The sequence below is a fragment of the Canis aureus genome, chromosome 29 (assembly GCF_053574225.1).
Source record: "Canis aureus isolate CA01 chromosome 29, VMU_Caureus_v.1.0, whole genome shotgun sequence".
Lineage (NCBI taxonomy): Eukaryota > Metazoa > Chordata > Mammalia > Carnivora > Canidae > Canis > Canis aureus.
In genome coordinates, this window is record NC_135639.1 from 7,358,418 (window position 1) to 7,375,607 (window position 17,190).

The 17,190-nt window shown below is 52.4% G+C and overlaps 1 protein-coding gene across 2 annotated transcripts in view; it reads right to left on the bottom strand.

Annotated features, from left to right (window-relative positions):
- The window catches only part of LHPP (phospholysine phosphohistidine inorganic pyrophosphate phosphatase), a 127,207-nt gene that overhangs the window by 67,869 nt on the left and 42,148 nt on the right, over nucleotides 1-17,190 (bottom strand). For both annotated transcript variants that reach the window (XM_077877287.1, XM_077877288.1), the window contains exon 6: nucleotides 9,089-9,180. In XM_077877287.1, coding sequence (XP_077733413.1) covers nucleotides 9,089-9,180 — 92 coding nt within the window. The remainder of the gene's footprint in view (nucleotides 1-9,088; nucleotides 9,181-17,190) is intronic.

Genomic DNA, 17,190 nt, shown 5'->3' on the forward strand with positions numbered 1-17,190 from the left:
GGGAGGAGCGGGCACCCAGGAGCCCAGCAAGGCCAGTGTGGTATATTCAAGGGGACTGAGCAAATCTGTAAATGGAGAGAGAATAATGTAAACCAGGTCTCTCCCTGTAGGAGAAGGAGGGCGCACATTTGCAAAGGCATCAGGCTGGGATGAAGCCGGCGGCGTTGGACTGGAATCAGAGGTGCTGGTGTGAACGCACAGGGCTTGAGAGATACGGAAACAGAGGCTCCGGTGGATGGACGTGTGCACTGCAAGTGTCCACCTAGGCGTACGTGTCCTACCTCTGTCCACGGAGAGGGCCAGAGAGCAGAGACACCCAGAGGCCAGGTAGGAACGTCTGGTGCACTGGGGTTCGATTCTAAGTACCGCTTGCCACTAAAGGAACCGGGGCTCCGTGAGAAATGGTGAGATAAAGGTAGAACATTATGAATGTGAAACATCTTTTTGCACCAGAAAAGTAAGGGAGGGCTTAGAGAATGGTGGGGATGTGACCCAGAGTTGGCTGGAAAGGGCTGCCATGAGCCACATCGGGGACCATTTGAGCCTCAAAACAAATTATGATAGTAACAGATTATACCTGTTATAACTGAATCAAAGAGAATTCCATTAGTCCACACTGGTATAAGGAAATAAGTGGGGAGAAGAAAACATTCTTTACGGTAGAAAGCCAACCACAAACGTAAGTAAGAATGAAAGATGGGATGTCTTGGCAACCATCAGAGAAATAATTGATTCAAGAAGCAGCAACAGACGTTAGAGCCAACGAATAGAAGTGGGGTGAGGAGTGGGATTCTATAGTCTCCAAGCATCTCCCCACAAACGGCCATAGATCCCAAAGGGAGGAAAGCCTCTAAGCCTGCCTGACTTTACGGCAGTCACCATCTCCATCAATGGACATTACCACCCACGCCTCCCGTTAGGACGCCCCTGAGAAGCACACAGAGAAGCACCACTTCTGGGAGATTCCCGCCCAAAGTGCATAACCCAGGACACATCATGAGGAAGCATCGGGTAAAGTGGATGTCCTGTGATCCTCAAAAGCGTCAACGTCCCGGGAGCTGAGGCGAGGCCTGCAAAGTGCCCCAGCCCGATGAAGCAGTCTAGGGACAGGCCCCCGGGCCGCCTGCCCCCCGCTGCTCCTCTCTACAAAGTAGGACATCGGGGACCAATGGGTGAATCCTGACCAGATGGGCACATTGAATTTTTTTCTATTCTGGAAATCTCAAAAAGGATTTGGAAATAAGGCTGTGGGAAGTCAAGGCAGTGGCAGATAATTCCGGAGGTGAGATGTGTGGGGGGAGCAGCAGAAAGGGCCCTGGTGTGGGTCCATCACAGACTTGTGATGGCCACGGGTTACCCCTGCCCTTGAGATGGTCTCTCTGCTACCCCTGGTTGCCCACATGAAGGGCCCTTCCATGTGGGAGGATTCTGGGAATTCCTTCATTGGGAAAGCTGAGGAAGGGGTGGTGGGACAGGCGGCAGGCACAGCGTGAAGGCCGGCGTGGAGGTGGGGCAGGGTGGAAGCGGCTGGAAGGGCTGCCACTGGTGGTCACCCAGGTGGTCACCCAGCCTCTGCTGGGCTTGCAGGTTAGGCCAGGAGGCCCCCACACTCAGAGCACTGGCCGGTTTCAGGCTCCTCGCCCCTGAGAAGGTGCCAGGTGCCAGGTGGAAAAAAGATAAAAGGGCTGGCGAGCTGATGCGAGGCTGCTCCACCTGATTTTTTTTTTTTTTAAGATTTCACTTATTCATTCATGAAAGACACACACACACAGAGGCGGAGACACAGCAGAGGGAGAAGCAGGCTCCATGCAGGGAGCCCGATGTGGGACTCGATCCTGGGACCCCAGGGTCACACCCTGAGCTGAAGGCAGACGCTCAACAGCTGAGCCACCCGGGCGTCCCTGCTCCACTTGCTTTAAATCCTGGGGCCCCCGCTGGCAGCAAAACCCTGAGACCCAGCACCTCCATGTCTTCGAGGCCTTGGTGAGGGTGCCTGCGAGGGCAGCGGAGGAGGGCGAGGGCCCAGAGGGAGGGCAGGCTCCCCAGGCCTGCTGCCCCAGTCCCAGCCCAGACACAGCTGCCTCCAGGAAGAGGGGGCGTGCGAGTGAGTGTGGCCAGCCTGTGGGCTGGGCGGGAGTGTGTGTGGGTGTGCCAGCAGGCCCACATGTGCAGTCTGAGGGGGCCTGGGTGTGGGTGTGTGTGTGTGTGGCCTGGGTCTGCGTGCATGAGCGTGTGGGAGCTGGGCGTGAGTCTGTTGTGAGTGTGGCCCTGGGCGTGAGTGTGGGACAGGCGTGTCACGCGGGAGTGGGTGTGCATCCGGCCCCTCCCGGCCCGGCAGCACGGCGCCCTCTAGCGGCCCCAGCCGCAGGCAGTGCGCGGAGGCAGGGAAATGAAAGCTGAGCCTCCCAGACCAGGGGGGAGGCCGAAGGCCGGGCCCAGGGACGGGCAGGCGGTGAGAACAGGGGGGAAGGGCACAGGGGTGAAGGCGGGGAGAACACGGAGGCGGCCAGGGGGCACCTCCCCTGGGGTCCCGCTCAGGGAGCAGTGGGTCTTCCTGGTGACACCCACCCTCCTAGATGACACAGGGCCCTGGCCTCATAGGGCCGGCCTGGCCCTGCAGCCAGGAGAGCCCCGAGATGGCCTTCTGACGCCCCCTCTCCAGCTAGGGCTGCCTCAGGGCCCTCTGCCGGCGACACACCTGGCCCCCCACCCCATTCTGGGGTCCACAGTGTGCAAGGCCAGAGAAAACCGCCCCAAACATCCTCTCGGTGCTGGGGAGCCTGGGATGCCACCCTTGCGTGGCAGCTCTTCCATGGGTCAAAATGTGTGTGTGTGTGTGTGTGTGTGTGTGTGCGCACGCACATGAGCATGTGTCAGCGGGTGTGAAGGGTGAAACGAGGCCACGCCTTGCTGGGCCCCTGGGAGACAATGCCATGGGGAGGTCGCAGGCAGCTGCACACGTGTGGTGGCCCAGAGAAGGCACTGGTTTCACCGCCACGGGGCCCGGAGCCCCTCACCCTCATCCCCTCTGGATGAAACACCCCGAAAGGTACAGAACGTACCTTGGCCTTGTCACGTCGGAAGGGGAGGCAAGGGGCGCTGGGGGTGCTGTCGCCGGGCCAGCCAGGCTGGGGGCTGGGAGGCTTCCAGTACCAAGAGGCCTATTTTCGGTGGTGATTTAGCCTTGTGAGTGAGGAGGGGTCCTCTCTGGGCACCAGGGGGTCAGGGTAGAGCTGCACACAGGCTTGGGGGTGTTGGGGTCCTTGGGTCGGTTTCTGTTTCTGAACTAATAAAGCTGTGCTTTCATTTTATTTTATATATTTTCTTTTTGAGACAGAGGGAGAGGTAGCATGAGCAGGAGGGGCTGGGGGAGAGGGAGAGAATCCTAAGCAGGCTGCATGCTCAGTGTGGAGCCCAACTCGGGGCTCGACCTCACGACCCTAGACCACGACCTGAGCCAAAACCAAGAGTCAGACACTTAACGGACTGAGCCACGCAGGCGCCCTGAACTTGTACTTTTAGGTGGTTTTCTGTTTTGGAATGTCCCAAATTCACAAACCTATGGGTGGGGGCACAGGCATACTTTGAAAAAAATTACTCTTATTCAGAGTCTTATTGCAAAATGTTTAGAAGACACTTAACGAAATCAGCTGTAACATCTGCAAACATCTGCCAGTCTACTCGGATGTCTACACGGCTGCATCTATCTCTACCCGTGGTGGTTTTCACGGCTCTTGCTCAGCCCATGACCTAGAGGAGGAGGCCACAGACCGGGTGGAATCGAGGCCAGGACAGTACCAGCGCCCCTGCCCTGCCTGGGCCTCAGCTTCCACCTCCGCAAGTGGGAAGTGGTGGCGCTGATTCTCCATGTCTGTCAGTGGGAAACAGGACTAGCCTCCCAGGGTCCTCCCGGGGCCCTCCCGGGGTCCGTCCAGGGGCCAGAGGCACAGCAAAGTTCTAGCACAGGTGCCATCACCATCAGCAGACTCAGGATGCATTTGAGGCTTCATTTCGCCCCAGCCTCTGGCTGCTGCCCCTTCTTCAGCCTCCCCAGAAGGAGGCCTGCCAGCCTCTGCGGGCCATCTCTAGGTGATGAGCATACCCTCCTCTCCAGGCAGCCCATTCTATGTTCAGCTGGCTCTGGGGGGCCCGGGGGCCGTTTCCTCTGAGGCTAAATGAGGTTCTTTCTAGCACTTTCTAGAGCATGGAGAAAGCCAGCAGTGGTGTGAGCTGAAGGCCACCGTGGAGGTCTCTAGCTACCCCTCGGAAAGGGCAGCATGGGGACATCCTCCACATGGAAAGAGAGGGGAGCCCTGGGGCAGGCTCCCCAGTGGGCATACGTCAGAGAGAAGCCCACAGTGCTAGCCGGCCAGGGAGACCTCAGAGGCTCTGCGGACCAATGCTGACACACCACAGCGCGCTCCTTGCTGCGTTGCTCACGAAACTACGAATCTAATGGCCACTTTACCAAAAAGGCCAGAGGAGGGACCTGCTTCGGGTACAGCTAGATCCTGATGCTCCAATGACATCATTGGAATCTCTCTCCCCATCTCTAGACTCTGCTTTCTTGACTGTCCACTGCACCCTCGATCAGGGTTCCCCCATCCCTGGGGTGCCAGAGATGGTCACTGGAACTTCTTGGCTTATACTTCACTGGCCATTTTCCCAGGGGTTCTGGAAAATCCTGGGCTAACCCACCAGCCTGACGCAGATCACTATCCCATCACTGTGGCCAGGAGCTCTGCACGCTCCAGACTGGCCCAGCCTGAGTCCCATGCCCAGGCCTGCACCTGCCGGGGGCCTGGGGGTGGACGAGGGTGACCCCAAAGGAACACAAAGATCACAGTCCACACAAGCCAAACCCCGGGGACACCTGACCCACCCACAGGTGAGGCTCAGGGGAGGCAGCTGGGCCCAGTGTCACAGCAACTGCCCCCCACCACACCTGCGTGCCAGGCGGTCAGCTCGACTGCCCCAGGGACCACTGCTAGGCCGGGGTCACTGGGGCAGGACTGGCCAAGTTCCAATCTGCTGGGCAGTCAGTCTGAGTCCAGTGCTGAGGGACTGCTTCTCCCAGAAGCTTTCCAGGAGGGGAGCCAGGGAATGTGAAGAGCCAGGGAGGAGGGCAGGGAGAGCCGCCCGGGGTCCTATGGGGTCGCGCTACAGGGCAGCAGAACTCCAGTGTGTGACGTCAGGAAGCTGGGGGTCGGGGGGCTGCCCCCAGCGGTCCCCAGCCTGAAGACACCTCCAGAGCTGGGGGAGCACACTGAGATCTTGTGGGCACAGCCTGGGTCCTGCCTGTGACACAGGGAACCTCGGCCCAAAGAAAACCAGAAATTGTGTGATCATCAGAGACAAGAGCTGTGTCTTCAAGGATGGGGGTCCCGGGGCCACAAGCCACCTTCTTTCCCTCATTTTTCTGGGGAAGATGCAAACACCAGAGACCTAATGAGTGGATCAAAAGTGTACCTGCCCTGGGGTGTTAGCAGACAGCACGCTCTCTCTCGGGACACTGCACCCTCGCCCCCCAGGCCGGCTCATGCCCACAACACTGGCCACATCCCAGAGCCGTGACACCTGGGGGAGGGCAGAGGCTGTCTCTGGGTCTCAGAGGGGCTCCCAGGCGGGGGCTCTCTCAGCCTTTGGGGGGCAACTGCCTCAGCCCGAATGGCCAAGGTTTGTGTTGGGTTAGAGGCCGTTCTAACAGCACGAGCTGTCAGGCCACAGTTCCTGCCACGCTTAGAGTGGTGTCCCCCCAGGCCTCACGGCCTCACTCTGCAGCCACCTCCCAGCCTCACCTGGGACCCCCTTCTGGGCACTGCAGAGCCCACCCAAGGTGTCTACAGTTTGAGAACCTTTCCCCTCTCGCCCTGGATGTGAAGCAGGCTTGGTCAGGGACCAAGAAGGGCAACTACTGTCCCCCGACCACCAGCCAAAGCACAGGTAAACGGAGCAGGTGTGGAGGACGCCACGATGGACATGCCTGCCCCTGCCTCTCCCACGCCTTCTCACCCGAGGTGCCTGGGGGCCCCTCCCCAACCTCCTGGGTGGTGGGTGGTGACACTGCCCTCGAGACCCCCTAAGCCCATAAACTAAGAAGAACACAGGCCTCTCATTCAAAACAGCCCATGGGGAAGAGGCTGGACGCAAGTGGGGCCCTGTCCATCACGAGGGCAGTGTACACCCGCACAAGCAAAGCGGAAGTCCGGCATGACCCAGTAAACGTGACCATATGCACTCCCCGTGACCCAGCAATTCCAACTCAAGCAAATCTACCATACGTGGACTCACGCCCACGTGCCCGGGAAACATGGATCGGACATTCCTGGCAGCACTTCAAAGAATGGCCAAACCGGGACCCACCCGAGCGTGTCCCCGCAAGGGGAGGGGAAGAGAGAGGTGTGTTCACACCACGGAGGACGCAGGGCCACCAGGACGAACCGGCTACGCTCGGTGAAACACGCAGCAACTCCAGGTAGATGAAGGTCAGCCCAGGCAGACCGACTGCATTCTGGAAGGAAGCAGACCCCCATGGGAGAACCGCAGACAAGGGCACGCAGCGGTCCCCATGCAGGGTGCCATGGGGCCTCGGGCGCTCCGGCCTGCGGGCCGCGGAGCACAGGGTTGCTCTGGCATCCTCTGGGGTGTGTGTGTGGCGAGTGCCATCTGCAGGGCAAAGGGGGGAGGTGCAGGGCCCCCGCTGCCCAACAGAAATGCCCTGAGCCCCGATGTGAGCCAGGGAGGCAGGCAAGAACCTTCTAGCAGCTACGGTGACAAAAATTAAAATAAGCAAGTGAAATTAACCTAAGATAGCACCTGTGAGCATGTAAATGGTACACAACATTATAAACGAGCTTTTCCACATTCTTCCTCTCCCATGCAGCCTCTGCCATCTGTATCTTGGACTTCCAGCCCAGTCTGTATCGTGACCCAGCCCAGTGCTCAGCAGCCCCCCGCAGTTTGTGACTCATCGGCGCAGCAGAGTGGCCCCGGCAAAGACGCCTCGCACGTGCTTTCACGCGCACAGAACCCAGCGTCCCCTTCCACCTGTGGCCTCCTCCTCAGATGGCTCCTTTGCTGCCTTACCTGTAATAGAGCTCCTCTCACTCTGCCCTGCATGCTAACGAAGGCAGATTTACGTCCTTTGGGCAAACAAATAAAAAGATATGAAGTTGTAACACCTTCGAGAAAAGACACACTGCGTCCCATCCTCTGCCTGCTAGGCCAGGCGGCTGTCCCCGGAGGTGAGATGGTGTCACCGACAGCATCACCGTCACCTCACCGTTGCTGAGGGCCTGCCGGATGTCAGGCACTAAACAGTACTTAACGTACAACATCTCCTTAGGTATTTAAAAATTATGAAGAATGGTCATGGAAAAACACTCAAAACACCGTTCAAGAAAACAGCAGGCTGTGCAATAATATAATGCCATTTTTATAAAAAAAAAAATAAAGATATATATGTATCTTATACATTAAATCTACACACGGTGAGCAGGCTAGAAGGATCTGGCCAACTGTTGATGAAGTTTACATCCCTGGAAGACAGTCACGGGGCACTCCGAAAAGCACCAACCCTGGGGCTGCAAAGTAGGACATGGGCAACACCATGCAACAGAGCATCAAGCAGAGGGTGCCCAGTCCCGCTGCTCAGCAACAGGCCTCGGTGCTGTACCTTTGAGGGAGCGATGGAATTAGGGACTTTGGGGCCCCAGGCAGCTCTCTTGAAATGTTTCTGAGGTTTGTGAGTGGAGTCTCCCTCACTTCTTCAGGCCAGACATAGCCCAGGGGACCCAGAACATCCTCCTCCTTTGAAGGCCGGTATTTCAGGTGTGCTAGGGGCTTGAAGAGAGCCTCTAGTGCCCTGGGAGCGTCCAGGACGTGGCTAGAAGGGACTTTCTGGCCGCAGACCCCACATGGATCAAACCTTCCCCACTCACCTTGTGTCCACCCCAAATCCCAGGTCTCTTGGGTCTCACACACAACAGAGGGGCCTCACAGTGAGTAAGACCTTCTAATCCATTTCCCTGACCCAGGTTCTTTGTTTTCTAAAGATTCTTAAATTTATTTTGGAGAAAGAGAGTGAATGCGAGTGGGGGGCGGGGCCAAGGGAGAGAATCTCAAGCAGACTCTCCATGAGCACGGAGCCAGACACAGGACTTGATCTCATAACCCATGAGATCATGACCTGAGCTGAAACCAAAAGTCAGACGCCAAACCAACTGAGCCACCCAGGCACCCCACTTCTCGGAAGACGTTAAGCAGACACTCAGGACAGATACACCCCTCCTTCCCCTCGACCCCCGCCACCAATCCAAGTACCTCTGGGTAACCATGTTTTAGCCAAACTCTCTAGCAACCACAAAATTGTATTTTCTCCGAAGCGCCATTATCAAAATTGTTCAGGACAGGTGAGACATTGCTCTGATGTCTAAGACACCCTCAATGGCCCAACAAGCCAAACCTCAATCCCACAGGGCACCTCCACATGCCCACAAGCAACTACCTAATCCCTGAGAGATGCCTGTTGGCGATCTGCTGAAAACCAGGCTGACCCAGGAAAAGAACACAAGTTCCTCTGGAGATGGAGGTTTGGTTCTAAGGGGTCCCTGACCAAGGACCTGGCATCTCTAAGTTCTGTCTCCCACAAACAGAAGACAGAGCACGAGAGGGAGGGTGACCAGGTGGGGCTGAGTGCCCAGAAGCTGGAAGCTCCATGTGCAGGGAAGGCTCTGACCACCTTGCCCAATGGAGCACGGCCCAAATTCAGCCTGAACCGCTGCAGCCTGGGATGGCTGGAGCCTTTGGTCTCTTGTCTCCACACTACACCCTGTTCAAATCCCAGTTGTGAATTCTGGACCATGTATCAAAAGCTGCTTTACCTGTCCACTCTCTCCTATGAAAAGGTCAGCTAGGCCCGTCCTTAGGGGACAGTTACACAGATGTCAGCAGATGTCCACGTACTGTTCTTTTTGGAAAAAATAATCCCCTTTATTTTGGGGGAAGAAAACCAAACCAAACCATGGACACCCCAGGAATCCACGGAGGAAGGGAGGCAGATGAACTGGACCACGCGTGGGGCACTCACCTGAACTTTCCTGTCCGCACCTGCAGGGCTCTCATTCCACAGCGCTGGGCACCGCCAACATCACCCACGATATCGTCCCCAATCATGACGGCCTGCCGGGCAGGGACATGAGCTCAGAAGTGGTATCAGGACAGTTCATTCCTGTGTTCCTTCATTATTTTTTGACACAATCAACTGCTTGATTTAATGTTTAAAACCACCATCATACAAATTAAACAAGGCAATATTGTCATCATATTGATGAAAAGTCAACCCACCTTGAATATATCTCCTGCTGCTAAACCCCCCACCCCACCAGCCTCCTGCTCTGCCCATGAGCCGAGTGGCTCTAACAGTGCATGTGTGGGCAATCTGAAATCAATCAGCAAGTGGCAAAGTGCTACAGAGTCCCAAGGCTGTGTGGGGAGGTGACCCCATCTTGCCTCTACTGAAACACAGGCTCAATTTGACCTGCAGCTAAATACTCTGTAACTAGGTGCCAACCACCAGCTCTGTGAAAACTAAATTTTTGGCAAATCTTAGCAGCTCACAGTTTAGGAGGTTTTGCTTTCAATAATGAAGGTACTACCTATAAAAACCAAAATACCGTGGAAACAAAAACACACACACAGAGGAAATGCTTGCAGCCTGGCTGTCATTTCAAAAAGCATCCTGTGGGATCTACTCTCCCACCTAAAACAAACAGAAAGCCAGACAAACTATATGAAACAAGTTTTCAAGTTATTGGACAACAAGCCATGAAGGACAATGATTTCTGGGACACAGGAAACATATGAGGTGAGCCCTGCAGTGCCCTCAGTTTCCAGACTAGGGTTGCAGGGAGGGAGGACCCCATGGAGCCTGGCAGACTCCTGGAAGTGAGGGACAGAGCCAGGAACTGGGAGACAGAGGCAGTTAAGTTCTCAAGATGAGTCTCAGAGAAGAAGGGGAGGCCCAGAGAGAGAGGAAGGACGCAGATCTGGAGAGGGTCCCTCTGAACAAGGCAGCGTTCTGTTGACTGCTGATCAGCGTGTATGAGTGAGGAAACCACCAGGGGAAGAATCACACTGAAAAATGAAAGAAAACACTGCCTGGACCTCACACGGGGTTGGCAATAGTGCCTGTTCCCACCAGCCAGACTGGAAAATCTCATAATTCACAGGGCACTGGGTAGCGTTCTCAGAAGCATCTTGCCTCGGTAGAGGGAAGTAATTAGCCTTAGACCCAACCCTGCTCTGGTGCTGCCTCCCAAATCTTAAAAGCTAGATCTGGAAGGATCAAACAGTTTCCAAGTTGCTTAACTACATCCCAGAACAAAGTGCAAGAAATATTTATAGGCACACAAAAATATCCATCACCCCAAAAAAGCAAAATTCACAACGTCTGGCAACTTATTTTAAAAAGTGATCAGACATGCAAAGAAGACAAATATCACACATAATGGACAGGAAAATCAGTCAACTGATCCAGAACACACATGGATGTGGGAATCTGCAAACAAGGATATTAAATTAGTTACTGCAAGGGCAGCCTGGGTGGCTCAGTGGTTTAGCGCCACCTTCAGCCCAGGGCCTGATCCTGGGGACCTAGGATCAAGTCCCACGTCGGGCTTCCTGCATGGAGCCTGCTTCTCCCTCTGCCTGTGTCTCTGCCTCTCTCTCTCTCTGTCTCTCATGAATAAATAAATAAAATCTTAAAAAAAAAAATAAAAGAGGCCAGAGATGTTGGCTACATTCTTAAAAAAAATATTTACTGCAACTATCTTCCATATGTTCTAAAAGCTAAGTAGGGACATGAAAGATAAAAGAAAAGATCCCATTCGAACTTCTAGAGATGGCAACTGCACCAGGTTTTTTTCTGATGGAGAAGAACTGCTTTTATTTTTGATTACTAGTTAACAGTGTAACTTACTGATATTTGTAACCAATGGCAAGTGAGCAGTAATAAATAATGCTTATGTTTTATTTACATAGGTAGCACTTGATATACACTATGTCTAGAATGGAAAACCTGCCAGATGAAATTAATACTGGATTACCCAGTACAGAAGAAAATATTAATGAACTTGAAGATACAGTAATAGAAACCATTGAGGGAACCCTGGGTGGCGCAGCGGTTTAGCGCCTGCCTTTGGCCCAGGGCGCGATCCTGGAGACCCAGGATCGAATCCCACGTCGGGCTCCCGGTGCATGGAGCCTGCTTCTCCCTCTGCCTATGTCTCTGCCTCTCTCTCTCTCTCTCTCTCTCTCTGTGTGACTATCATAAATAAATAAAAAAAAAAATTAAAAAAAAAAAAAGAAACCATTGAAAATGAAACTAAGAGGAAAAAAAGACTTAATAAAAATGAACAGAGTAGGGAGCCTGGGAGGCTCAGTCAGTTAAGCATCTGCCTTCAACTAGGGTCATGATCTTGGAGTCCTGGGATGGAACCCCACATAGGGCTCTTTGCTCTCAAATGAAATCTTTAAAAAAAAAAAATGACAGAGTATCATCAAGCTATGACATGACTTCAAAGGGCCTGATACATGTGTAACTGGAATCCCTGATGGTGAGATGAGAAGAGGTGACACAAACAATATCTGACTTCCTCCTAATGGCTGAAAAATTTCCAAACACCAGTAAGACTCATAAATCCACAGATACAAGATCCCAATCAACACCAAACACAAGAAACCTGAAAAAAATTACATTAAGGCATGACATAATCAAATTGCCCAAAGTCAGTAACAATAAGAAAAATCTTAAAAACTGCTGGAGAAAAAAACAAAGGCATATTACATACTGAGAAACAAAGATAAGACATGAGATTTCCCACCGTAAACAATGTAGGTGAGTAGCTGGTAGGGAACCATCTGTAAAGCACTGAGAGAGGGAGACACACTAACCTAGAATTCTATACCCAGCAAAAATATCTTTCAAAAAAACAAAGGTGAAATAGACATTTTCAGATGTTGTAACCTAAAAGACATTATCACCAACAGATCCACACAAAAGAAATATAAAAGGAAGTCTCTCAGGCAAAAGGAAAAGGGTACTAAGTGGAAATATGGACCTTCACAGAAGAACAGAGAAAGGGTGACCCACGGGACACACTGACATTTGTGCCTGCTCTCCCTTCTTCTCCTGGCCAACTCCTAACAGGCTTTCAAGACCACTGCCTTTGAACCCTGCTGGGTCCCGAGGCCCTCCCAAAGCCCTCTGATTACCCCCTTGCACAGCATGTCCCTACTGCATTGTACTGCTTCACTTCTCTCTTTTCCAGCAAGCGTGAGGTCCCACAGGCAGGGATGTGGGCAGATGCTGGCATTTAGCTAATGACCAGCAAAAGCTTGTTGAGTGGACTGGTGTTTGGATTGAAGACATGGCTGCCCATGTCTGGAGAGAGGGAGGAGGCACAGCCAACAAGACTCTTCACTGGTCACCAGTGTAGAGTCTACTTCAGTGCTGCCTGAACTGGAGTCATTAGTGGGCCTCCTTTTGCCGTATCAATCTGTATTATTAATATTCTTGTTTAAATCGAGTCATACTGGAATGCCTGGGTGGCTCAGTGGTTAAGCATCTGCCCTTTGGCTCAGGTCATGATCCCTGGGTCCCGAGATTGAGTCCCACATCGGGCTTCTTGCAGGGAGCCTGCTTCTCCCTCAGCCTGTGTCTCTCATGAATAAATAAATAAAATCTTAAAAAAAAAAAAAAAAAGAAACAATCAGGGGTGCCTGGTCCAACACCTCAGGCAACCAAACATGTTCCCAGATCTATTCTCAAGTCCAGTCAGGAATTTACACAGTAGAGACTAAACAGGCCTGAGAAACCAGACTCCCATGACAAGGTGGGTGTCCTGATGCTGCCAGGACAGAAGCTTCAAAATCAACAGTTACTCCCCAAGTCTCCTCTCTGGAATCCAGATGCCAGATATGGCTAACCAATGAATAGACACACAAGCCAAAATCGAGGAAAATCAAATTGATGACTGTGAAGCAGTCACACTGGGGAAATTACTTGTGAGTTTGGACTCTGCCTGTGAGGACAGGAGCCCACATGGAGCTTGTCTGCCATCTTAGAGTGGGGCATACAGGGCAGTGGAAACAGAGGCAGGCCCTATATGGCCAGCAGAACAGACTGAGCTAAGGATTCAGATGTGGCCACAGCAACCTGGCTCACATTCGAGCTCTGTTATCTCCTAGCTCTGTGGTCCAGGGCAAGCCTCCACTTCAATCTGCAGAATGGGTACAAGCAGTGTGGTGTTTAAATGAAATCATGCAAGTTAAGCATCAAAGCCAATGCCTGGACATGAACTATCTGTACATGTTAAAAAAGAAAAAAAATATTAGGAAATGTTTTGTTGGGGAAATTCCTAATCTAGCCCTGTTGGAGACAGTCCAGCCTCTATCATGGTGCTTTTGCCTCCAGTGACCCAGCATCTTTGTATCAAGCTGCTTTGGGGCCAGGCAGTGAGGACACAGGGAATCAAAGAGACATAGTCCCTACCCTCATGAAGCTCTCAGTGGAACGCAGAAGTCAGATGATCATCAGACAATCTCACAAATACATAGCCAAGACCGGTGAAAAAGTACAGGAGTCTCTAAGGGGGTAGTGGTCAGGGACGGCTTCCTGCAGGAGGTGAGGTTTTGAGCTTCAATTGAAGGGCAAGAGAGGCCACCCAACCAGGTTAGGAGGTAGGGGAAGGGGTGAGGGCCTGTCCGGCAGGGGACCCCACATGTGTACCAACAACCCATCTGTCACCACTCACCAGTGCAGGCCGTATGATGAATTCCACTAAGTACAGGCTAATAAGCCTGAAGCAACTGTCCCTGAAAACATCCAAACAGGCATTCAAAGAAGTGGAGGGATCACGAGGGGTTTGTGGAAAAGCTGGTGCCTCTCTGGAAGCCAGGGAGGTAGTTGCAGGTAAACACGAGGCTCTTCTAACAACCGGCACAGGCGGTGTCACAGGTACCAAACCCCTGTCACTCAATCGTATACAAGCAGAGGCTGAAGGGGCTCTTCAGCAGTGAAGCCACAGGCAGATCCCGGCCCCAGGAGGAAGCCCGGAGATGGACAATGACCACCAGTATGAAGAACTGTGCCCAATGCCAGCGGCTACCACACCCGCCCTCCCCCACAAGACACGTAAAGAACTTGAAAAAAACTGCATTTCTTCCAGTGAATATTCTAAACTTCATAGGCTTCACTAATGCCCTCTGCTCTCGTCTCTAATCCACATCTCCCAAGTCAGTTTTGCATGTGGGTGACACACTATTTGATTTTAGGTAGAACGACATTGCATCTTAATGTAACTGTTTGGCATTTATTTTTGGAGTAATCTGTGGTAAGTAAGTGATTCTGATTCTCCACTTATAGGAGTGATCGAAGTTCCTTTAAAATACATTTATTTAGGGGCACCGGGGATCCCTGGGTGGCTAAGCGGTTTAGCACCTGCCTTTGGCCCAGGATGTGATCCTAGGGTCCCGGGATCGAGTCCCACATCAGACTCCCTGCATGGAGCCTGCTTCTCCCTCTGCCTGTGTCTCTGCCTCTCTCTCTTTCTGTCTCATGAATAAATAAAATTTTCAAAAAGGTATACAAATAAATGAATGAATGAATAAATAAATACAATACAATACAATACATTTATTTAGGGGCACCTGTGTGGCTTGGTGGGTTAAGTGTCTGACTCTTGTTTTCAGCCAGGCCATGATCTCAGAGTCCTGGGATCGAGCCCCACATCAGGCTCCCCACTCAGTGGGGAGTCTGCTTGAAGATTTTCTCCCTCTGCCCCTTGCCTGACTCTGCATGCTCTCTGTCTCTCTCTCTCAAATAAACAAATCTTTAAAAATAAATAAATTTTAAAAATAAAATACATTTATTTAGGGGTGCCTGGGTGGCTCAGTCAGTTAAGCATTCAACTCTTATCTTGGCTCAGGTCTTGATCTCAGGATCATGAGTTCAAGCCTCACAGTGGGCTTCACGTCCACTTAAAAAAATTTTTTTTTAATTTAGTTAAGTTTTTAAAAATAAAGTGATTTGAAGAATAATTAAGCAAATAGAAGTGCTGGTAGGCAAGTACCCAGGTATGGTAAAAATTGTAAATTTTTTCTAGAATGACTGGTGCTAGGGAGAACGCTGCCAAATCCAAATGGGTTTAATTTTTATGTCTATCAAGCTCCCACGCAGCTCTGGGGAAATCATCGGTCACCAAAGAAGAAACAGCCAGTGGCAACGTGTGCATCCTGAGGAGGGAATGGCTGCAGAGCCTGCTGTATGCACAGGTGATGCTGCAAGCCAGGGGTCACCCAGGCCACCACACGCCTCAGCTGGGGGTGGGGGTGTGGGGGCTGGAGCAAGCGGTGCTCGGCCCCGGGGGGTCGCACCAGCCATGAGCCTCAGTATGAGATTCTGCTGTGCCCTCTCAAGGAGTTCTCCTGAAACCATTAAGTCGGCCTGTGAACATGCATTACATTCCAACTTAGGATCCTGTCCATTGCTACCAGAGGCTCCAGGGGCCATCTTGCTAGAAGTTCCTTGGAAATGAAACAGGCCTTCCAATGATTACATGTCAAGCCTGATGCCTTCTGTGCTTGTGGGGAAAATGAAATTTTGTGCACACGTACTCCCCAGGCAGCAGAAATTCCTCCCCCTCAGAACAGAGCCTCCCAGGGTTTCCTGGGCGAGCACATTTGTCGACGTGGCCCACAAAGATGGAAGCAGAGATCTGGGCCCTCGGAGGAAGAACTGCGGAGAAGCAGCAGCTACACTTATGCATGATGAGCCGCTGCCCAACCTAGACAGCGCCCCAAAGCCGTGTATGACGCTCGGGGAGCGAGGGGTGCCGGAGACGCGGGGTGCGCAGCTGCCCGGAGCAGTGATGCCTGTCCGGGCCAGCTTGTGGGCTCCGCATACCAAAATGTGCTGGGGCCCCCGGGGATTTCACAGATTTACTATCGGTGAAGGGCAATAATCACGCAAGGAGGAGCAATTATTGCCAAATCATTTAGGATTTAAAAAATCATTGGCAAGAAGATAGAGGTCAAGAGGTGTGCTGTCGGGGGAAATAAAAAACCCCTACCTGTCAGGCCTGGGATGCACTTCCTCTCTGACTGCGATATGGTGAAGGGAGCTCGGAGACACCGCAAGGCTAGACTCCTAGGAACGCAGAAATCCAGTGCTGGAGGGGGCACCGCAGCCCTGCAGGCGGGTTTTCTGCTTCGAGCTCTCACGCAGATGCATTCACCTCTCTTAAATCTTTCCTGCCACCATCCCTTTACCATCTTGGGTGCCAGGGGGAGAAGCCGTTCTAACAGGTGATGATGTTTGGGAGCATGACCTTCCAGTGCCAAGGAAATTGCCCAAGCAAGCCCACATTTCAGACGTTTCTGGTTATCCCAGGACTCTGGCCAGGAGCCCGGGCTGGTGCTGCAGGAGCACTGGGCTCCGTCCAGATCTCAGCCGGAGGGGGGCACACACGCTCACAGGGAGATGCCTCAGGAGGCATCCACCTAGCGCTCGACGAGCCCCGGATCTTCAGCCTCCGAGACCTGCAGACGGCTCACTGCCAAGTCATGTCCCCCAGAGTCTGACACATTCGTGAGGAACACCACCAACACAGCACAGCTCAAAGATCACTGTTTTATAAGAAGTAAGACACAGGGTGCGTTAAGGATGTGGGGGATTGCAGCTGGCAAGGAAGGTAAACTGATGCCACCTTTCTGAATTAAGCCATGTGCATCATGGCCTCACAACCACCGCACTAGGCAGGATTTCCCCACAAATGATCAGATGTGTACAAAGGATGTGCGTTCACGGGTGTTCACAGGGTCCGAGAGGGAAAGTGAATAAAGCTCAAGGTCCAACAATAGGGGAGGGGTAACACACATTACAGTAGCCCATGTGAGGAAATACTACATAGCCACAAACGTTATTTTGTACAAGTGCTTAAGAAGGCACAAAGGAAATTGCTCCCAATGCAATTTAATACGGTGCGTAATATTTAATATTGAAAAAGATCAGGCTTCAAATAGCAGATACAAGATTATCCAAATTGTGCATTAAAAATGTATATATAGAAACTAAAAAGTTGGAAAGGTTAAGCATGCTTTGCGTTTATTCTAGGTTAGTGGGATGATGAA